The sequence below is a fragment of the Saccostrea echinata genome, unplaced genomic scaffold (genome assembly GCF_033153115.1).
Source record: "Saccostrea echinata isolate AGI-Se365-2 ecotype Australia unplaced genomic scaffold, CSIRO_AGI_Sech_v1 ptg000027l, whole genome shotgun sequence".
Classification (NCBI taxonomy): Eukaryota; Metazoa; Mollusca; class Bivalvia; order Ostreida; family Ostreidae; genus Saccostrea; species Saccostrea echinata.
In genome coordinates this window covers 7343241-7367759 of record NW_026889776.1, presented here as the reverse complement: position 1 = coordinate 7367759, position 24519 = coordinate 7343241, and the positions used below count along the sequence as shown (strand labels likewise).

Sequence of the window (24519 nt, the reverse complement as noted above, 5' to 3'; positions counted from 1 at the left end):
TATCTTGTGCAATTTTATATCTTAGTTTATAATTATATTTGTCGTAGTTTGACGACCTTAAATATGATAATATTTTGATGACTAATGGTTATCCACTTAATGTTACAATGTTGTAGGGTAGATGCTTTTGCAATACCAATGAAAATTGTAAAAGAAATTGTAGATATTAAACTTTAAATTAAATATTGATGATTTGAATACTGAGCAAGAAATAAAACTGATTCAATACTGATGACAATGTACTGGAACTCGATATTGCTTAGTCTGTGCGGAGTGAATAATTTTTAAATTTCCTGCAATCATAGCACCAATCTCAATTTAATTTCTTCCGAGATCTTTATGCTGGCATCGATGGGGGTTTTTGCTTGAATTAACTCATTTCCCAAATGCATTCACTCGAATTGTACTTTACAATGTTAAATGTGTTTTAGCTCATTTATAAAATAAATATAGGGAGTCTTAGTCACAAATCCCTATTCTCATTCGACAGCCACGTCAAGTTTCATTTGGAATCGATGAAAAATGATAGGACACATTTTTGGGAGTGAACATGGCACAATTAAAAAATCAATGACTGACTAGCAGTGATTGCGTGCCAAGGGCGTAAATAGGATCTGCCCAATAGCCATGTGTTAAAGATGACAACATCTACACAGAGAAAATCAAGATAGAAATGCAGTGGCGAATCAGTTATTTTCTCTAAACTACCTTTTAAAACAGTAACAATGATTTTAATCATTAATATTCTATCACCTCAATGCACTTACGAAAAATAAAACTGTACAATGTATAAGAATAAAATTGCTTTAACAAAATCACATAAAAAAAATTAAAACACTAATGTGATAAAAATTGTAAAATCTTTTGTTGAAAAGAACTATTAATTTTCTCAAATAACCCATGTTTTACTTCTACTATAACAATATAATTAAGGATCCTTAAACTTGAAAGGGAACCAAGAATGTCGATAAGTTATTGGTGTTTTTAATTGTTAATAATCTTAGGATCCTATTTTCAGTCCAAATTTTGGAATATACCTGTCATATCTGTAGGAGCGATGGCATCTGATTTCCGCGAATATAGAAAAAGGGATTATCCATATCTAATACGTGCAGGCCCTACGAATTTTAACAATGTTGCTGAATATATCAGACATATGTTTGACTTTTACTCTTGGAGAAAATTTAAAATTATTTATGAAAGAAACGGACAGGATGATGTGTTTGAGGATTTTTGTCACATCCTGAGTGTAGCGATCTACTATAATCTTAAGGCGGACGGCTCGAACACCACCAGTGACTACTTCAAACTAGACCCGAAAAGCGATCTGGGAAACTTGCTGATCACGGAGACCGGACATTCTTATGGAGGTAAGAACGCCTTAAACGTATTCTGCTTCTGTTCTTTAAATTGTCTGAAAGTAATCCAGAGAGAAACAGAAAATATTCCACTTAGAAGTATCTAGAGATAATTGAGTGTTCAATTTATAAACATCGAGGGATAATATAATTGACTATTCGAGTTACATGCATAAGTATCCAGGAATAACTAAGTATTCCACTATAAGTATTCAGAGATAACTGACTATTCCAGTTATGTGTATAAATATCCAGGAATAACTAAGTATTCCACTATAAGTATCTGGAGATAACTGGGTATCCCAGTTAGATCTAATAAGAAGACAGAGATATCGAGTATTCCAGTTACAGTATCCAGACTTAACGGAGTATTCTAGTTATTAGTATCCGGGCATGACTGAGCATTCCAATGATTCATATCCAGAGATAACCGAGTACTCTAGTCAGAAGTATCCAAAGTAAACCAAGTATTACAGTTATAAGTATCCAGAGATAACTTGGTATTCAACTTATACGTACATGTATCCATAGATAACCAATTATTTCAGTTATAACTAACCAGAGATAATTGACTACTTCAGTTATAAGTATCCAGAGATAACGATTTTCCCCTTATTAATAATAATTGATTTCATAAGTATATAAAAATCAATATTATATAAATATTGCATGTAGTTGAATGTAACATTGAGATTTTTCACCCCAAGAAAACCATTGTCAACCTCGGCTGCGCCTCGGTTGACAATGGTTTTCTTGGGGTGAAAATTTCCAACGTTACACTCAACTACATGCAATATTTATTATGTTATACTGAATGTTTTATACAAATACATATAACAGTGAACCTTGTGCGCATAAATTCTGAGCAATCACTATTTTTTAGAATATCACCCGTCGTCAAGCAATGTTGACTGTTGCTATGCTGGATGGCGTGGCTTCATTATTCAGCGGGTAATAGTGTTTTTTAACAAATGTTTCTCAACGAATCAGATTCAACTAATTTACATGAAAGTATAATATTATTGCTGTAAGTATCCAGCGATAACGAGTGTTCCCCTGATTAATATCCAGAGCCAATCATAGGTATCCAGAGATCTCCAATCATAAGTATATAGAAATCATCGATTATTTAATTTTATAAATATCCAGAGATAACTGTTTTTGTCATAAGTATATAGAAATCATTGAATATTTAATTTTATAAATATCCAGAGATAACTGTTTTTGTCATACGTATATAGAAATCATTGAATATTTAATTTTATAAATATCCAGAGATAACTGTTTTTTGTCATAAGTATATAAAATCATTGAATATTTAATTTCATAAATATCCAGAGATAACTGTTTTTGTCTTAAGTATATAAAATCATTGAATATTTAGTTTTATAAATATCCAGAGATAACTGTTTTTGTCATAAGTATATAAAATCATTGAATATTTAATTTTATAAATATCCAGAGATAACTGTTTTTGTCATAAGTATATAAAATCATTGAATATTTAATTTTATAAATATCCAGAGATAACTGTTTTTGTCATAAGTATATAAAATCATTGAATATTTAATTTCATAAATATCCAGAGATAACTGTTTTTGTCATACGTATATAGAAATCATTGAATATTTAATTTTATAAATATCCAGAGATAAATGTTTTTGTCATAAGTATATAAAATCATTGAATATTTAATTTCATAAATATCCAGAGATAACTGTTTTTGTCATAAGTATATAAAATCATTGAATATTTAATTTCATAAATATCCAGAGATAAAGATAATAACGGATACAAGTATCCAGTTGTAAAAAGCCACCAAAACAGGTATCCAATCCGACTTGATGTCTTATCAGAATTAATCAATATAATTTTTCATGTGTGTAAAAATGGAATATAAATATCTACTGATGAATTTTAAGTAGAGAGCCAGTTCTAATCCCTACTCGCACACTAAGTATTTTGGTGTTTTATGAACATAAACCGAGTTCGTCTTTTTTCTTTAAATTTTGAAGACAATCTGGTAATGACTAAAAACTTGTCAGAAATTATACCACAAACACTTATTTTACAATAAACACAATTTTGCTCTTAATTGTGGTCTATTATTTTGATCGAGTGGAAGTGAATAATTTCACGCTGTTGCTATGGCTCCTATGCAAGTTTGCTAGGAAGTAGTATGCTCATTTCTATGGTCATGAGCTGCTTAAAAAATAAGAAAATGAACTGAAGTAAATGTTAGTTTCATGGAGATAAGAGAACGTTTTCCTGTTAATCTGCTAAATGTTTTATGGCATTTACTTTAAACAAAATAACGATGTGCTAGAGTATCAAATGTAAATCTATTTATTTGGTTATCATTGGTATGTTTAGCAGTCTTTTGTTTATTTGGTTATCATTGATATATTTTAAGTGGTCTGTTAATTATTTGGTTATCATTGATATATTTTAAGTGGTCTGTTAATTATTTGGCTATCATTGATATATTTAGCAGTCTTTTGTTTATTTGGTTATCATTGATATATTTTAAGTGCTCTATTAATTATTTGGTTATCATTGATATATTTTAAGTGGTCTGTTAATTATTTGGCTATCATTGATACATTTAGCAGTCTTTTGTTTATTTGACTATCAATGATATATTCTAAGTGGTCTATTAATTACTTGGCTATCATTCCTATATTTTAAGTGGTCTATTAATTATTTGGCTATCATTGATATATTTTAAGTGGTCTATTAATTATTTGGCTATCATTGATATATTAAACGGTCTTTTGTTTATTAGTTACTATAACGGTCTTTTGTTTATTTAGTTACTATAACGGTCTTTTGTTTATTAGTTACTATAACGGTCTTTTGTTTATTAGTTACTATAACGGTCTTTTGTTTATTAGTTACTATAACGGTCTTTTGTTTATTAGTTACTATAACGGTCTTTTGTTTATTAGTTACTATAACGGTCTTTTGTTTATTTAGTTACTATAACGGTCTTTTGTTTATTTAGGTACTATAACGGTCTTTTGTTTATTTAGGTACTATAACGGTCTTTTGTTTATTTAGTTACTATAACGGTCTTTTGTTTATTAGTTACTATAACGGTCTTTTGTTTATTAATTACTATAACGGTCTTTTGTTTATTTAGTTACTATAACGGTCTTTTGTTTATTTAGTTACTATAACGGTCTTTTGTTTATTAGTTACTATAACGATCTTTTGTTTATTTAGTTACTATAACGGTCTTTTGTTTATTTAGTTACTATAACGGTCTTTTGTTTATTTAGTTACTATAACGGTCTTTTGTTCATTAGTTACTATAACGGTCTTTTGTTTATTAGTTACTATAACGGTCTTTTGTTTATTAGTTACTATAACGGTCTTTTGTTTATTTAGTTACTATAACGGTCTTTTGTTTATTAGTTACTATAACGGTCTTTTGTTTATTAGTTACTATAACGGTCTTTTGTTTATTTAGTTACTATAACGGTCTTTTGTTTATTAGTTACCATTGCTACATTAAGCGGTCTTGTTTCCTTAAATTAGTTTCAGGGCCTGGTTTTGATTTAATCTGACGAAATCCTACGTGAATCTCTTGCACAGAACTGAAAACATTGAATATAACAGTTGTTGTCCGTGTTGATCTCGAAGTAACCTTCTATGCAATGGAATTAGATGTAAATAAACCTCTCAAGTTTAAATAAAAATTCTGTATATAGAGTGGTTGATGGTGATTGTTTATTTCATAAAACTGCACGGTTTTGGTTGAAGTATATAATCAGTATGAACTTTATAACAGATACATGTAAATATACTGAGAGAATATTACATTTGGTACTTTGTTTTGTTCTTAAAACGAGTAGAACAATGATTTTTGCTAATCAAATTCTGACTCTAAGGTTATTTCCGTAATTATGTATATTGTAAAGAGGATACCGAGTAGACTTTCTTCCTGTCAATGATTTTTATCGCTGAATTCTTTACATCTAGTTGGTTATTTTCCTGTTAATTCCATGCATTAGAGGCAGACTCATTTTTTTTTCTCCCCAATTTTTCAGCAAGACTACGATAACCCTCATATGGATGTATATACCACCATCCATTAATTTGTTTCGCGTAAAGACCCTGTATTTTGCAAGTAAGCTGGGACAATATACGTTTTCTTCTTTACACCTATGCTGCTTGTATTCGACTGAAACGTGCATCATGGTAAGACCACGTCTACAGATCATCTTGATGCATCACCCTTAAAAGCAAAGAATTAGTATTTTGTCAAATACAAGTGTCCGGACCTGATTTTGCTTTAAACTTACTATTTTCTTCTAATTTGATTTGATTATTAATTATTATAATTCAACAATCTGTAATATTCTAAGATTCCTGCAAAACCATGGCTCTGGGCTCAAATTACTCTTAAAAGTTTTTAATTCCTAACATTTCAAACCATTTAATAATCCTATCACGTGTGCATGTTTAGATTGTCAGGAACATATATGACCTGGAATTTCGAGTGCAGACTCACCAAATCAATTTAAAGAAAAGGCACTTGCTTTTATGATCCTATAGTATCTTGTGATTACCTTAAGAAAAGTATATGGTCCCCGACACAGGCAAGGAGGTCAACAATGCTAGAGAAAAATATGATATTGACTCTTCAAAGTCTCTATGGTGATGTGCGAATCAAAGATATCAAAGATTAGAATAATTCTGATTCATGATCTGATATCTGAGACAATCAGTGTTTTGTAATATAATCAAATTATTATTATCCCTTTAATCAATGTTGGAAGGGGTTAAGAATACTGTATATGCATACATGTAGTAAATAATAGTATAAATGCGCATACGTACTTGGCGGCCCTGCCAGAGTTGTAGTCATGTATTCATCTGCCTTCTTGTTCAATGTGGTAGTTGACCAAGGGTTCAGGACTATTTTTTTCAGAGTGAAAATTAAAAAAGATTCCTTGACAGATATGTTGCGCTTCATTCGGTCATTTAATGTCAAACTAACAGAGTCGGATCAACATAGAGTAAAAGTCGTTATATCCCCATCAGTAACATACTGAAAAGTCGCCTAAGGGATTGATAAAGAATTTCTTATAACCAATATTTCCATATAACCGAGTTTTACTGTATCTGTTGACGTTGGAGTTATAAGTACTGCGAGTCTTTCACATTGTTGTAAACAATATGCAGAGTACCACTTGACTCTACCGGGTTAAGTTTGAGTTCCTTGAACTCCTCCTAACAAGTCATAGGTCATTTTCCCCAAATCACATGTATTAAAGACGGTTGATGTCTATAGAAGTGTATACTTTTATTTGAGTTCTGATCTAAAGCTCTAACATCAAGGGTAAACAAAGGTATCCAAGTAGAATCCTAGTACACTGTCATTAAGGTGGTAGAATGCAGGGAAAGCAGACCTATGTACTTTTGAGAGTCAAAACGTAAAATAATTGACGATTGTAAGTTATGGACACAAGTTATAGAGTTACCCTCTTCCAAAGATGCAGAGGGGCATGAGGAGGAAACCCACTGCTAGCCGAGTCAGGTCAAGGTCAAACCGATTCAGGTCACGGTCAAAGAAAATGACGGGAAAATGACGGGATACAAATTAGGTTAGTGTTGTAGATACAATATCAAAAACTCCACTGAAACAAATCACCATTAAATCTTACACTTGCTACTAAAATACACATTGCTCAGAGGTAAAATCATTGATTCCAAAGATTGGCATTTATTAACTCTTATATTTTAGTTTCAAGGCTACCTAGTAGTACTGTAGTTTTTTTCTTTAAAACAATCATTTCTCAATACTTTAAGATCCTCAGACAATGGTGTCATTACAATGCATGTTTTAATGTTTCTGTTTTTTAAAACTAGCATGGCAGATAATTTTGCATTCCAAAAACTTGCTTAAATAATTGAACATTGTCACTGTGAATATCAGTCTCACGTTTTGCAATTTAATGAAGTCACTTACACGATTTAACGAATTTATGACAATCCTGAGTCATGAAATATGAAGATAACGAAAAGTGATCAGGCTCAGAAGTCAATTGAAACAAATCGAATTTGGAGCAGAGCAAACACCGATCTTTAAAAACATCAGAGGTGGGGTCAGGTGCCATGGAGGAGTAAGCATCCCCTGTCGACCAGTCACACTCTCCTTGTGCTCCTTGACATGATCGGACAAACGAAAAAATCCGTAGACAATTCAGTGTAAAAACAATGACTTAACAATTATCAACGTCAGTTGACATTCGACTTATTCATCAACTTATTTGTCAGTAGCTTGTCTCGTTTAAGAAATTGTCCATACGTAGTGCATGACATTGGTTTACTTGCTTCTTCAATATGTTTAGAAAAAAATGTTTTCTCTGCATAAGGATCAACAAATGTTTTTTGCCATACCAAGTTCTTTTCTTTTAACTAACAAAACCGATATGAAAAAAAAACCTACTTCATAACGTCCTTCTCTTGACATGTCAGGTTGAAGTGTAAGAAAATCTACAACCAATTGTTTGTCACTTATATTTTTATCTAGAATTGAAATTATTTCTTCATTGTCCTCACTAAAGGAAAACTGAGACAAGGCTTTTTTATGAATTCGTGTTCTTTAACCTTCAAACATTTCATTGATTTTTGCATCTTGAACTCCAACAACCAAAACTTATGGCTCAACTCCTATGCAATATGCTTGCTCAAAGAGAAAGCCCATAGGCCCGCGAAAACAAATTAAACTTAATGCAAACAGCGAACCTTTAGTGTTTTATCTGTGTCGACTTAAGAGTTTATCGGAAATTAATACTCCATTGCATACGAGACACTTGAGTGACATTCTATGACTGCGTATTATGTAACTGAGTTATTATTCCATACGGTGGTCATTAAAATTAGATGTTAAAAGAGGGTTGAATCAATACAGAAATATTTAAACAGAAGCAGAGAAACACGCCACTAAGAGGGTCAACAACGGCGCCTTGTCAGCAATTGCACAGAGTTGATAGAATCGCAGTTACAATGATTTTACAATTTCTTTCTCCCCCTTCCCCTTTATGGCGTGTGTGAGTATGTATGGGGGGTCGTTTTGTATAAAAATGGAAATCATGCATTAAGCTGCATATAACTCTACTGGTTGCAGTCCAGAGCTAATGTGATGGTAAAGTGTCCGCCTGTCTGTAAGTTTTTTTAAATGGTCAAATTCTATAAACCTCAAGAAATTTCATTCTTGATAGCAAATTTTGCCTTCGATGAACGGTATTGCTACTGTAAACAAAAATAAAGTTAAATGACGCAAGAGATCTTTCAAATTGCTTCCCTGCTAAAGATTCGGTGTAATTTAAATAAAATTAAGATATATTATGTTTGATTTCGATGAAATGAGAGTTCTAGTTGTATTTTTTGATGAGGGGATCTTGATGTATTATGTTGCCATGGTTACGGATACCAAAATATTGATGTTTTGAAAAGTGAACAGTTGACTTGTCTACAGAATTTTACTCTGTTTACAGTTTTGATACACTGGTACACTTCTCGATTATATCAAGATAAATGCCTTAGTTTTTTTTTTATTTTCAAGAACAGTCTTACTACGTTTACTAAAAATTATATACCGGTACTTTTTAAATGTCAAACCTAATTTTGTGCATGTGTTGGTGTTTTTTGTGTTCGTTTTTTTTTTTTTTTTGTTGTGTTTGGTTTTCGAAGTTTTCAATAAAGAATACTTAGTTAAATGCTTTGTAAAATGCTTATTCTTTGTTCTGGCTTAAATGAACTTTACAATTCAGAAACATATCAAGATATAATTTCTTATAAAACTCAAAAAGAAAACCAAGAGTGCAGTGATTTTAGAGTATTTTGAATTCAAACCAGTGGATCTACAATCTCATCAGACACAGCTTGATTTGTTTCATTGATTGATTGTATAATTTTTACGTTCCCTTCGAGAATGTTTCACTCATATAGAGACGTCACCATATACCGGGAAGGGCTTCAAATTTAGACCTTTACTCAGCATTCAGGGCCTTTAAGCAGTGAGGGTTCTTTATCGTGCCAACGCCTACCGTGACACGGGGCCTCGGTTTTTAAGGTCTCATCCGAAGGATCCGAAATTTTCCCGTCAAATGCCGAGCGATTGGCGAAGGAACAGTTGCTACCTATTTTCATCGACTTAGGTCAGTCGCAGCCATGTTTCGAACACACGACCTTCCGATCACGGAGCGAGCGCTCTACCAACTGAGTTAACGTGACGATGGATTTGTTTTAAGAAACTAAGTAGCAGCTCTAAGCCTGTAACTACCAAACAATGAATCGAACAACAATGCTACCTAACATTGAGAGTCGCATTTCTGATTCCGATTTTAGTGCTGTGGGTTCACAAATACATTTATCGTTTCATCTGAGATGACTTTCAATAAAATATGTTAAAAACAAACATCATTACCCCACCCCCCCCCACCCCCCCGGAAGAGACAAGATAGTTTTAGAAATGATCTAATACGCTTTATGGTTATCTGTCTAGTTGTGTTGTTTAATAGTATGGTTATCTGTCTAGTTGTGTGGTTAAGTATGGTTTTCTGTCTAGCTGTGTTGTTTAGTATAGTTATCTGTATAGATGTGTGGTTTAGTATGGTTACATGTATCTGTTAAACTGTGTGGTTTAGTATAGTTGTCTGTTTGGTTAAGTATGGTGACATGTATCTGTCTAACTGTGTGGTTTAGTATAGATATCTCCCTAGCTGTGTGGTTTAGAATAGATATCTCCCTAGCTGTGTGCTTTAGTATAGATATCTCACTAGCTGTGTGGTTTAGTATGGTTACATGTATCTGTTAAGCTGTGTGGTTTAGTATAGCTATCTGTCTAGCTGTTTGGTTTAGTATGGTGACATGTAGCTGTTTAGCTGTGTGGTTTAGTATAGATATCTCCCTAGGTGTGTGGTTTAGTATAGATATCTTCCTAGCTGTGTGGTTAGGTATAGATATCTCCCTAGCTGTGTGGTTCAGTATAGATATCTCCCTAGCTGTGTGGTTTATTATAGATATCTCCCTAGCTGTGTGGTTTAGTAAAGATATCTTCCTAGCTGTGTGGTTTAGTATAGTTATCTGTCTAGCTGTTTGGATTAGTATAGTTATCTGTCTAGCTGTTTCGTTTGGTATGGTGACATGTATCTGTCTAGCTGTGTGATTTAGTATAGATATCTCCCTAGCTGTGTGGTTTAGTATGGTTATCTGTCTAGCTGTGTGGTTTAGTATGGTTACATGTATCTGTTAAGCTGTGTCGTTTAGTATGCATGTAGTTATCTGTCTAACTGTTTCGTTTAGTATGGTGACATGTAGCTGTTTAGCTGTGTTGTTTAGTATAGATATATATCTAGCTGTTGGGTTTAGTATGGTTATCTATCTAGTTGTTTGTTTTAGTATGGTTATTTGTCTAGCTTTGAAGTTTAGTGTGGTTATCTGTCTAGCTGTGTGGTTTAGTATGGTTATCTGCCTAGCTGTGTGGTTTAATATTGTTATCTATCTAGCAGTGTGGTTTTGTATAGTTATTGTCTTCAATGTAGCTGTGTAGTTTAGTATGGTTACATGTATCTGTTCAGCTGTGTGAAGTAGAATAGTTAACTGTCTAGCTGTGTGGTTTTGTATGGTTATCTGTCTGTATGGTTTAACAAGGCCATCTATTAGTATAATTCTCTGTTATCCTTGGACTTTCAGTAAAGCGTGGCATTCTCGACGCTACATAGTTAGCGTCTCTCAAATGGTGACCTAGATTCCCATTGGTTCCTAACTCATCAATATTCATAACATAGCATAACAAGTAGAATTATTACATACAAGTAGAGAAATAAAACCCCCACGAAATTGTGGAGTGTTGATCATGAGAGAGAAAGAGAGAACCAAAACTACCCCAAGTCCAACTAAAAACGCTTAATTTAGCATCTATTTAGATTGATTGATTGTTTGTATGTTGTTTGAGAATTTTTCACTCATATAGAGACGTCACCAGATACCGGTGAAGGGCTTCAAATTTAGACCTTTACTCGGCACTCAGGGCCATTGAGCAGTGAGGGTTCTTTATGGTGGCAACGCCTACCGTGACACGGGGCCTCGGTTTTTAAGGTCTCATCCTAAGGACTAGGGGTGAAACGATACACCTCCTTCACGGTTCGATACGTATTGTATAATTTTGTCTCGGTTCGGTTATTTTCGATACGATACATTTTGAAAGAAGGAAACAAATTCTACGTTGTTTTATGCTTTCTTTTTCTAAATCTAGTCACATATTTTACGAATTTTATTTGCAAATTGACTAGAAGAAATTGATTAAAATTATTTGACTGTCAAAAATTATTTTACAAGCTATCAGTCATCAAAAATTTACGTTTTCTATACTTATTTATTCTGAGTAACGTGTTATACCTTATGCCAAACCCGACTGAATAACGATCCCGACCGAAAAATGAACCGAACCGAAAATTAGAGATTTTGCACCGTGTATCAAACCGAGAAAAAATACCGCGGTGCATCGATACCGCGGTGAACCGTTTCACTCCTACTAAGGACCCGCAACACGCGACCTTCCGATCACGGAGCGAGCGCTACCATGACGGTGCGTCTATTTAGAGGGGATCTACCAACACTATATGAAATACCTCGAAGTAACATTTTAATATATAATATAGGTATCTCTACAACAAAATTATTACGACGTTGAAATTTTTTATGACTTTTTAAGAGGGGCTTTCGTCATATACGTGACGATTTCCAAGGGAGTCATTAAAATGTCATCGAAAAGACTTAAGTGGCCTTTAGTTGAAAATGGTTCATGTTAGTAACTTTCATTTCTCTCACACACACAAATTTTTTTCTAAATTTCAATATATTTATCTTGAGATCTAGTCACACATATATGCCCTATACATACTACATACACATCCCTAACCCTCCCCCCCCCCCCCCCCCCACGTATCTCACATTTTACACTTCTATTTTAACTAAAATGCTAGAGTGAAGTCTGACTGACATTCTTAAAATTTCATTTCATGGCACGACAAACTGAAATTTACAAAGCTTTTTATGAGTTAAATATACTTGGGATAGAAATGCTCTAAAGTCGCGGAGTAAGGAGTTTATCCTTACGTCGCGGGTTCGAATCCCACTGCGGGACGTGGATACCGGTTCTTCGGATGAGACCGTATAAACCGAGGTCCTGTGTCGCAGTAGGTGCTGGCACGAAAAAGATCCCTCACTGCTCAATGGCCCTGAGTGCCGAGTATAGGTCAAAATTTGTAGCCCTCCATCGGCAAGTGGTGGCGTCTCCATATGAGTGAAAAATTCTCGAGAGGGACGTTAAACAACAATTAATCAATCAATCGGGCATTAATCAACGAGTAACAAATGATAGCGTTTCTTACGGTAAAGAAGTGGGGTTTTAGTCATCTTATTGCTTGTCAACAACAAAGTTTCTGATGTTATTTATTTCTTAACCAATGAGAATCTAGATCACCATTTGACTGACGGTAATTATCAAGCGTCTAGAATGTCAAACTCTACGGAAAGTCCAAGGTTAACAGAGATTTGTTCTAAGCTGTATGGTTTTAGCATGGCTGTCTGTCTAGCTGTATCGTTTTAATATGATTATCTGTCTAGCAAATAATATATGAATATATTTTTAGCATAGTTATATGTCTAGCTATTCCAGGTTTGTAATTCAAACATTTTATTGGAATGTTCCCAAACTTGGAGTATGTTGTTGTCCATAACCTAAATGCTTGTCATGATCCTCACACAAAGGTCAGAGATCGATAAGTTATCAAAACTTTGAAACACTTGATGGACTGTCTTTGATGACAGACAGGTAATTTAAGTAATAGGTTTGTTTGAAGGTCAAAGGTCCAGGTCATTAGGCATTTAGATAGTAAACTCCGTGCTATACCGCTTTATCATTAATTGATGTGTGGTATTCAGGCCGTATCTCAATGACGAAAGGCATGTCGTCAAGGTGGTATAGTAATTTCAAGATTTGGCGGGGGGGGGGGGGGATATATTTTTGTCCCAAAGAGAGTCAATGATAGACTTTTTTCATGTTCCTAATCTCATCCACACTTTCCATCATTTTTTGAGGGAAAAAAAAACATTTGTGCACATTGAGTACATGTAATTGTTACATCTTGTTTTAGTCAAAAATAATTTCAAATTACCTTCCAACTGAATTTTGATTAAACTATAACTGCAGAAAAAGGTAAAATATACTCAGACTGCTTACACAAATCATAAAATTTCATGTATACATGAAGTTGTTACGTTATGACTAAAATTTGATCCAGGAATCTGTTTTATGAAGCAGCTTCTCTAACTGTTCCGTATATACATGTACAACTAATTGATTTTCCATTGTCTTGGAACACCCATGCTAATGGATGGATCCTGGCTACCATGTTAAAAAGCGTGACCGACGATAATGAAAATCTAAATTACTTGTTTTTAAGAACCAAGTACACAATAAAATGACTGTAAGAGTTAGCTAGTAGTTTTTTAATTGTAGAAGTTTGTGTTGGGCAAATTTTCCCTGTGCGGAACTGTGCGTCTCCATGACGTCTCAGAGTGCCCCGTGACCTGACATTGGATTGTTTGCTTCCAAACTAAGTATTTAACATCGTCTTAAATGAAAAATTCTCTTAAGCAGCAATAATATTTTCATTTTTCTTCTCCAGTCCTATGCCAAGTAGAAATTCGCAGTCAATTTGGTATCCAATCACATACCTAGACTCATTCATCGCTGGATGACATTTTGTATTACTGCGGTCCTGTGAGATTCTAAACGTTCAAATCGATGCCCAGTGCACGATTACATTGAATACCTGATAGATCTCTCTCTTGTCTCTAGCTTATGTGACTAAGTAAGACAGATAAATTCATATGTCGTGCTAATTCCTATCTGATTAGTAGAAATACCCCTGACTCATGCTTCCTCTTTGTATTAACGCGTATGAAGGAACAAATTGCTTCTAAGGTGTCAGGATGATTATCTTAGGGTCACGTGGTTAGTGTTTTTGTAAAACATTTCAAGTAAAAGACTTTCGTCAGGAGTTTTGCATGAAAATTATTTCAAAAATAAGAGATATTGTCACGGATTCCAGTAGAGTATGTTAGGTTTGTAAGGCAACTCCGAGTGTGAAAACAAAGTGTTATATATATGTTAGAGAACCGCTCATGACTTTTTTTGTTTATTCTTAAAATTTTCATTGTCCTCTTTTTTTATAGCGAGGAAGAAAACACACATCATAATAAATTATATTAATGTAAAAACATTGAGGCACCTCTTTTCATCACTTCTTTTTATCTGTATTTAAAAGTTTTATTCTTTTTTCTTCCTTATATGTATGAACTGAATGTGAATTTCGTTAGCGCTCAACATGTATTCATTGTCAGTGGGACCAATGATCCTTGTAGCACATTGGAGTAAACCATGTTCCGTGTTCAATGTTTTCCTTTACAAAGCATGTTTGTGTCTACATGAATATCAAGAGAAATTAGATTAAATACTAAGCTAATTCTGTTCTATATTTTTGTCTTTTTTGGCGTTTGTAGTTGTTCTATCATTCCCAGCATCAGCTTTCTTTGGCTAACGCACTTGTTAGAACCAAAGGAGCAGTATGCTTTAGGAATCACCCAGGGATCTAATTGGCTTTCTTCCCGAATTCCTCCTTGTTTGTGCACATTCAGCGTCATAAATCATGAACTAGACACTAAGAATCAAGGCGCTTTAAAAGGCTTCCCTCGTTACGCGGGAATTATTAGAAATCAGCGGGCCGTTTGTAATTCCTTGGGATTTTACAATAGTTCCCGTGTGATCAATTATGTCTATTAAGAGATACAAGTTATACCATCGGATTTATGTCTGATGTGTATTGATGTTTTCACATCTAATACCCATCTTCTGCCCGGGGCCTTTGTGGAGACGCGGACATGCGGCGGTATATGGCCAACTTTATTACCTCAGACTTTCTTTTAGATGAAAAATTAGCAAAGTTTATTATGTTTTCCGGCACATTAGTCGTAGTGATGTTCATTAGTTTGTTGAATCCCTAATAAAATCACAGTCATTATAATAGTAATCAGACCATACCTTAATTATAGAGACCATAATATTTACAGTTACAATATTCTCTTGTTCTGTACCTTAAAGGGGCTGGAACACAGATTTGAAGTTAATATTTTCTCAATTTTTCTGTATAATATCATGGCTTATATGTTGCTATAGCATTTCACTTCGAAATATAATAAAAGCGTGTGCAGAAACTTCTTTTATCTGGAAATTATTAAAACTACGAATTTTGGGACGCATTTGATTGACAAATATATACTTGCACTTTCATGAAGTAAACTTTATCCTTAGTACTTAAGAAAAGTTGAAATTTTGTTTTGTATTAATGAAAAATGTTAAAACTGTCGTTGTCATTGAATTCATGTAAGTTCAATTCATTTAACTGGTTTTATGTTTGAATAAGCATAGAAATTAAAAAAAGTAAACAATGCGAATGTGTCCAGGCCTCTTTTAAATAGTATTATTAATATTTAAAAAAAACAACAGGTACGTTAAACAAGACAAAGAAGTCAAACCAATAAATACTTTTGCTGATATGAAAGATGACTATGCTTTTTTCGGAGAGAGAGAAAGAGATGGAGAGAGAGAACTGGTCAAACATTTCTATCCTATACTGCGACTATTCTTACTGCAGCATTCCTGAATTTAGGATAGTTGTGACTCGACGACACATTTAGAATTTTCAGATTAATTTAAGGATATTGAGAAGTGGTGAATTCATATTAGATTTATCTTTTTGGCTAAATGAAACATGGATATGATCCGTACTTTAAAGTCTGTTTTACAGAGCCATGCATGCCGAGGTGTTTGTGCTTGTAAAAGAGATATTTTTGTATTGCATAGACTGTACAACATCAATGATGAAAAATCCCTGTGAAAATTTCAAATTTCGAATTATAAAACAAGATACCAATATAAATTTGAATAATAAGCCAAGAAAACTCTTTCACAATTAATCATAATAAAACTTGAGAGAACATGTTAATCTTTGTCATTTCATTCTAAATTTACTCCAGACCTATACATGAGTGTTTCTTACGATGCTCGCTGTGTTGAAATATTGCCATTCATGATTTCGATTTAGTTCTTAAATCACATCGTAAATTAGGCGATCGGAACTGAAGCAATGCTAATATGAAAACTCTCTATAGTGCCATGTTTTGGGAATCGGGATCGATATTCGCTAAATTCTGACAATGGTTGCTTGGTTTTGATGATAGACTGTCAGCCAAAAATTGAAGCCAATGATTGATGAAGCAGGCTTCATCTTCATTGCATAATACTTGAGGGCAGATTTGGTTTGTCATGATTTTAACTGTATTAAGGTTTGAGATAATGCTGAATGACAAACCACTATATTAATAGAATTGTCAAGCTTATGGTGTAAATGTTTGCAATCACACTACTTACAATGGCCTTACCGGGGGGGGGGGGGGTCTAGCTTCTGACGCTCCTATTGTTCTCTACATAATTCTGATCTTTTCTATCTTTTACTTGTGAAATAATGACAGACTGGTCCTGAAGGATTTTCTTGTTTGTGAAACTTTATCTATGAATAAAGAAAAGAATTAGGGGTAATCTATCCACACACCTGATTTAATGATTGGTTGTACGAAATTAAATGTCCCATCGAGACTTTCTTGCATATTTGTTGTAGGTAAAGTTTAAATTAAAAATAAGAATTGTGCGGTGCACCTTTTCTGTTAGAGGATTTTTTTCATCGTGTTTCTGAACACGAGTCTTACTGTTTTTAAGCCTCTTTCGAAAAAGCATGACTTTCATATCAATACGGGGGATTCAGAGATGGATCGAGTCTCACTGACACTGACTTACGATAAGGAACTGTTTTACTGTATTAGTTATTTTAAACTGTGAGGTACATATATTTACATGTAAATTAATCTACAATTTAACCAAATAAAATAAATAAAAGCGCAATACAGCACTATAAATCATCACAAATAATGAATATATTACAAGTATCTCTTCAGCGAATGCTCGATAAAATGTTACTAGTAAATTACAAGTTACTCATTTTGCGTGTATATCTACTTACATTTTGTATAAGGTCTATTAATTTGATGAATATTGGTAAACTTGCTTATGTAAAGTCGCTAACTTTTTATGGGGGTATTATTTACCGATTTGATTATCTTGACGATTCAATTAGCCTGTGTAAAAACACTTATTGATCTGTCACAAAGAATCCCTACGCGGAGCTCACCGAGTATTTTCATTGACATATTGATCCGAATTTTCTCCCTCTTCTACTCTTAGACACAAATTGTCATGAAAACCGGAAGTAATTCTTGGACTGCCCGGAGATCATTTTACGACAATGATTTTAATATTAGTTCGGTTAAATGATGTATGATCCAAAGAAAACCGCGGACATACACCGTTTATTAAGAACAAAGAACTGCGAAAGATAGTATTGTTCTCCTGCCTACCACCAAGTCAATTTTCAAAAATTAAAAAATTTGAATGATTTTCATATTTATATAAATATCTAATATGTGAGTGTTCACAAAACGTTGTTATGTTATCACAAAACGTTAACATATGTTATTTGGGTAATATAAAGAGAGATAATTGTACAATTTTGTCAAAACCTGTATTTTTTAGATAAAAAAAAAATAAATGGGAAACAGAAAATATTATCTTTAGCCCCCCCCCCTCCCTCCCCGTGAAACTAAACTTCCTTTTCACGGGTATAATAGGGCTGCGGAATACATGCAATATCGATATTTCGGTGTATTGTGGTTCGTTGACAACAAATATCGTGTTGCGATACATTTTTTCAGTACCAAATGGCAATATAACGGGGAAGTTTTAGGATTTCTGAAGTAAAATATTAAATTTAAGATGTCAAGAACGTGTTTAGTCGTGCCAAACAGTAAGGTTGCTGTTGAATGGTTGCATTTTGGTGAAAAACTATTATTATAGTTAAATCAACAAGAACTTGTTATCATAGTTATATACATTCTGCTTTTAAACAGAGATTTATAAAATAAGAAAAGTTCATCCTTATTTAAATTGACTAAGCGGTTGTCGAATTCCGGAAATTTTAACATTTTAAACAATTTTTCTGAAAAAGCAAAAAGGAAATTTAAAAGAAAAGGAAATTATTTTTAGCAATTGACATGTCATGTTTACTTAGTCACGTCATAGGTCCCTATATTGATTACTATTAACTTTTTAAGTTGGCGCCTTCAAAAATTTGCCTGGGCGACTAAAAATTTGCACTGGCGACTGATGTTTTTTTATAAGGCGCCAGCTGGCGCCTAAATTTTAGAGGCCACTTAGAGGCCTGGACTTGTGACGTACATGTATGTTGAGAATACTTTTACTTCCGGTTTTATACAGTTTTTGCACTGATGATTTGTCTGGCACCGCCTAAAAGAGAGTCTTACAAACGCTTAAGATGAGGATTTTGCCAAGGAAAAAGTATGCAGTAAATTGAGAACGACACCCTAATCATAAACAATGAACACATACCATGATCACGGCGTGACCGAAAGAAAAAGGTGTCGATATTTTCAATAAAAAGAAAACCCAGCAGACCTTTGAGTTTTTGTAGCATAATAATTCGTAAATAACAGGTATATTAACTAAAAAATGCTCTAGCGCTCTGGTTTATTTATAGTTTCAGGCTTATTGATCCATTGCGATATCAACAACAAAGTCTGTTGTGAAAGTTGATATTTTTGCACACCGATTTTCAATAATATCAGTCTCAATGTGTGTTTATAAATATTGATAAATCGTGTTCACTTCTAGTTTTTGTTTTTTTTCTACTTATCTAATAGCTGCAGAACTGTAGCTCTCTGCTTGAGAAAATTCGGACAGATAAAGCAGAGAGCTACAGATCCAAGCGTTGTAAAAACCTTGGAAAACGCGGCCGCTTTTTTGTCGCTCACATCGGGTATTATTTCTTGTATTTTATGCTTTTCCCCGCTTTAAGAATGGTATCCGATAATTAATCGTATATTTTACTCCTATTTCTCATACTTTATTTACCATTCAACTGTCCCAAACACCGTTTGGTGTACAGTTCTGCAGCTTCTTATCATAACTCGGTGGGGAAAAAAATCTTCAAACTTATAAAAAAAAAATTTTTTTTGAAAAAAATCAGTATAAAAATCAGTATATAAAGCAGATGAATATGGGATTTCAATTTTTGGTCAGTTTTTAAAGGTTGATATGCTTGTTAAAAGTAATGCTCAGTAATATGAGAACATAAGCTGGGGTGTATAGAGGACCCTTAACACACAAAATAGATTGTTTATGAAATAATCCGTCACGCTTGTAATACTCTTAAACATCATGTTCAAATCAGAGCTTCATGTAGTACCATTTTTATTCGGAAAACTTCGAAAGTTACTGGATCTAGAGAATTTAATTCCAAAGAGGGTGTAGTTCAGTCAAATTTGGCAGGAAAGCAGATGAATATGGGATGATGGTAACTTTCCATAGTCAATCAGGGTCACCCGGATATGTTTGGAGACCCCCTCCGAAAGAAATTACTGTTATGTTTGCATAAAGTATTTTCTAAAAATGTTATTTTGTTATCTATTTTTTTCAATTTCATCAAAATTTCACTCACTTGAAAATGGTATTTACTCTTTTGACACTAAAATCATCATTTTCCAATTACAGGCTGATTTTCTTCTTTTTTCTTGAATAGGAAAACGTTTTAAAATATCTTTCGTAAACAAAATTTCCTTTATTAAAATCTTCAATTTCAGACCGTTGATGTGTTTATCATTTGAAATACTAAATCATACAAAATAAATAATACAAAAAGCCCATGGACAACATTACAGCTCACCAGTGCAATATCCTCGTTACCCTGGTACATTGATGAAGAGTACATTTAAAGGAAAACACTTAACGTGCTGGTATTACATTTTATTTAATTGTTAAGAATTTCGCATATTCAGTAAAAGCCCATCTGCGTTACTCGCGTTAATTTGCATTGAAAAACGAAAGTCTTATCCTTTAGTGACATGGAGAAATCAAGTAAATTATTTTTATCTGTTGTAAATATTGGTGTCTGCAATACTAAGCTGAGACTATAGTTGTGTTGTGCAGGTCATTTTATAGATAGTGTCTGCTAAGCTAAGACTACAATTTTATTGTGTAGGTTACCTGTAAATATTTGGTGTCTGCTGAGGCTATAATTCTGTTGTACATGTATGTAGGTTGTGTGTATTAGTATATACATACATGTATAAATCTGAGGTTACAGTCCTGTTGTGTAGGTTATTTGTAGATATGTGTGTCTGAAATACTAAGCTATAGTTCTGTTATGAAGGTTTGTAAATATTTGATGTCTGTAATACTAAGCTCAGGCTATAATTCTGATGTGTAGGTTATTCAATATATATGTTTCGAGGTCAGCACCATTATGAACCGGATTTCAGCTATTTCCGGTTTTACCGTAATCTTCGTGCATCACACGCAAAACAGGGTTAAATCTTGAATGCCATTTTAATTTTTTTTTATTTAGATAGGAGGTAAACAAAACAAGTTGGCATGATTTTTTATAGGAAGTCGAATGTTGGGGCAATAAATGGTCCCCTCTCTTTCACACCGGAGACGGATAAGACCTTTTACAAAAAGACTTCCCCGCAGTGCCCCCAGTCTGTCACCACTTCGGTTTCTTGTCAAATGGAAATCTTGATATTATGTAGTATTTAGATTAAGTTTCTGTGTGACCATTTGGGAGGAGTGTGGTTTCTGTGAAGTGTAGATGCACACGAAGCTGACACGCAATGTATGTGTTATAGTATTTGAGGTGTTCGAATGGTTTTCAAAATTCAGGAATTATAGTGTTCGTCATGTCTTTACATTATCAGCAGATGAAAATATTCCAAATATGGAAGTATATGTGGTTATTGATGTTAAGTTTCAAAATGTTTGGAGTATATGCAGCTCATGAGGTTTCCATTTGTGTTTTGGCTCCAAACATAAATCACGAATGTAATTTGTTTGGCCTTTCCAAAGTGAGGCCTGCTATTTCACTGGGTATTGAGAAGGTTAAAGAAATGCAAATTTTACCAGGCGTGGATCTAAAAGTAGTTTATAAAAATTCAAAATGCTCGGAAATTGACGCTACTATAGAGGCATTTGAGATGAAAGACCAAAAAGCGCACATTTTCTTTGGCCCTGTACGAGATCTGGCTGTCAACTCTGTAGCGCAGTACGCTTCCCGTTGGAACATCCCCCTCATTACCCCTGGGGCTTTGTCCGCATTCTACTTTGAGGACAAGTTTGACAAGCATACACTTACCCGGATTGGGACGAGCTTTGGTGATTTGATCAGGATAGTAATCCAAATCCTCTCCTACTATAAATGGGACAAATTTAAGGTCATCTATGAAAAAGACCCCACCGAATTTACATCACTTTTTCCTGAGTACTATTCTTTCGCTGGGGATTCGTTCAACACAGTTATGATAGGATCAAAGTACGCTGACATTACCTCATACACAAATACGTTCCAAAGTTTGGACGACCTGTTGACTAAGAGAATTGGTGGTCTGTATTCAGGTAGGAGGAATTTTATCAATTATTTTTAAAGTTAAGCTCTAAACACTGCACATCAAAGACTTCCAATTTTAGGGTAGTTTAAGGAAACTAGAGTGACATGCCCTTAGATGGATAAATGAACATCTTCAGGTTATTCTTAACATTATATTACATCATGAAAAGCTAATTTAATTTATTGCATTTTCAATAGTGAATTACTGTTATTTATTGAATAAATTATTGAATAAAAGTGATTTCTTTCATAGTGTGAAAAGATATCAAAATGATATCACAGTGTGAAAGGATATCAAAGTAAGTGAAAGTAATTTCTGGCCTGTCGTAAGACTTTTTTAAAAAATTTTATATCACTTGACCATTACACACAAATTCATTGTTTCAATCCACGAAGCTGAATAAAATATCATTTTACTGATGTCAAAAAAATAAATATTTATTTTAATTCAAAATAATACAATTGGGAACAAAATAATCTAAACACTTGAGTTGAAAAAAAATGACTAAAAGTGTTCATTTTATGGGTATAAAACATCCGGCTGGGGAATGTATATTTGTTGTTTGTTTTTCGTAAAGTTTCTGCGTTTTAAATATATTAAAGTTCGAGATATGCTTGTAAGTTAACTGTTACTGGTTTTTAGTTCAGTGCAATACTCAAGTATGAAAAATACACATAGTACAGGTTAATGCTCTGCAGTACTAGTATATAAGAATTTTAATAATATTGTAATTTATCATAAGGAAAGAATATGTTTTTTACATCTTCTATCCAAGACATAACTTTCGAACCCTCATTGGAAATAGATTAAAACTTTAGTATGTCATTGCAAATGACCTATATATGTTATTACCTCTTGTAATGTATTCTGATGGATTTTGTAGACTGACAATTGCAGTAACGTACAAACTGAAATCTCATTTGGAGGATTGTTGGAGACACGTATTAATAAAATGATAAATAATTATTTCTAATAATTTCTGTTTAATCATTCATTTGAGGATAGGGGACCCATATTTTCTTTGATCGTCAGATTCTATCGCAGTGAAGTACTATTTTTCTTTGCAGGCAAACACATGAACTATCGTGCAAGTAGTAAATAAATAGCTGACCACTCTTAGATTTATTTACCGGTACATCATTGATGAAGCTATAAAGCAGATATAAACACATGCGTCCCTTGGAACACTCTTGTTATTCCATTAAATGTATATACTTTGAACAAAACTGTGCACTCAAGTTTTGCTATATATTATTGATATTATACCCAGGTGTAATAAACTGTTATTCAGCTAATTCACGCCACAGCTTTGCTCGTTTTGATTGGGGGATTTATTTACAGACTCTGTCTTCCTTGGAAGACGGTTAACAGACTGAGTCGAGGTATTTTACAGTCTTCAGACTATGCACTTCCTCTCCTCTGTGATTGGTAGAAAATGCATGATGTGAAAAGTTATTTCATCGGTTGAAATGTCGTTCAAGGCAAGGGAGGTAATTTTCTGGTGATTTAATTTTCGTACGACTTAAGAATTTTTCAAGATTTTTTCAATCTTTAAAAAATCGACAAAACGAGGAAGAGGAAACACTGCGATAAATGAACCAAAAATTTAACTTTTTATAGCAACTTTTATTAAGTAATTTTAAATTCTCATGGTTAGCACTTTTTTTTTGCATGCAAACATTGAAATTGATGTTTATTTTTTTCCCCTTTGTTTATATGGTAGGGCTAACGTCTCAGTGAGAGCCGGGAACTACAGTACTTAAGAATAATACGCTCTGATTGGTGTATGTCAGTTTACTGTTCAAGGATGTTGCTAAAGACTGCAAAGCTTTTTGAAAAAGCTATACTTGTATACATACTAGTGCCAAAAATACGTAAAGTATCCAGGAAGTATGTCATTTTTTTCGGCCGAAGTCGAGTAGGTGTTTGAAATCAGATCACCCCCCCCCCCCCCCCCCATCCAGCAAACAATATTTTCATACTGAAAGTTAACAATATATTTTTCACTTCATAATAAAAATTCAGACCAAGAATGTACTTACTTGGAGGGGAGATTCATGAATTAGTTTTTTTTTAAACGGGAATTTATCTGTAACGAACACTTTTATGACACAAACATGTACATTCAATTGCGTGTAATCAGAACAGGAACCATAATCCAAATCTTTGAGAATACGATATCAATTCGTTGGCACTTTAAAAGTAGAATTGAAATAAATTTATTTTAATAAATACTCAATGTTTCTATGGACTGCCTGTCTATGTAGTATTGTTAGGTTTGAATCGGGTAGTTTGTGGTGTGAAGATAAACTTAAAGCTATGATCAAATGCTTGAAATTATTTTTTGTCACATGTCTTCCCACAAATTTATTAAAATAGAATATTTTCTATTTTAATAAAAAATTTGTGGGAAGACACATCTGTTCATTAGAGATCACAAGAAGAGAAGTTACATAGCAAAAGTACATATCTGATAATTTTTTAATTTCATTTATTTTTTCCCCTAAATATT

General features: G+C 33.4%; 1 protein-coding gene across 3 annotated transcripts in view; it reads left to right on the top strand.

The window, feature by feature from the left end:
- The window catches only part of LOC133193468 (atrial natriuretic peptide receptor 1-like), a 265764-nt gene that overhangs the window by 78143 nt on the left and 163102 nt on the right, over positions 1 to 24519 (top strand). Inside the window, exon 2 of one of the 3 annotated variants that reach the window (XM_061329429.1) lies at positions 1019 to 1370. The exons of 1 other annotated variant lie outside the window; for it this stretch is intronic. In XM_061329429.1, the coding sequence (XP_061185413.1) occupies positions 1019 to 1370 (352 nt within the window). Of the gene's footprint in view, positions 1 to 1018; positions 1371 to 21121; positions 22015 to 24519 lie in introns of those variants that run through there. One more of the 3 variants, XM_061329425.1, reaches the window with a different exon arrangement.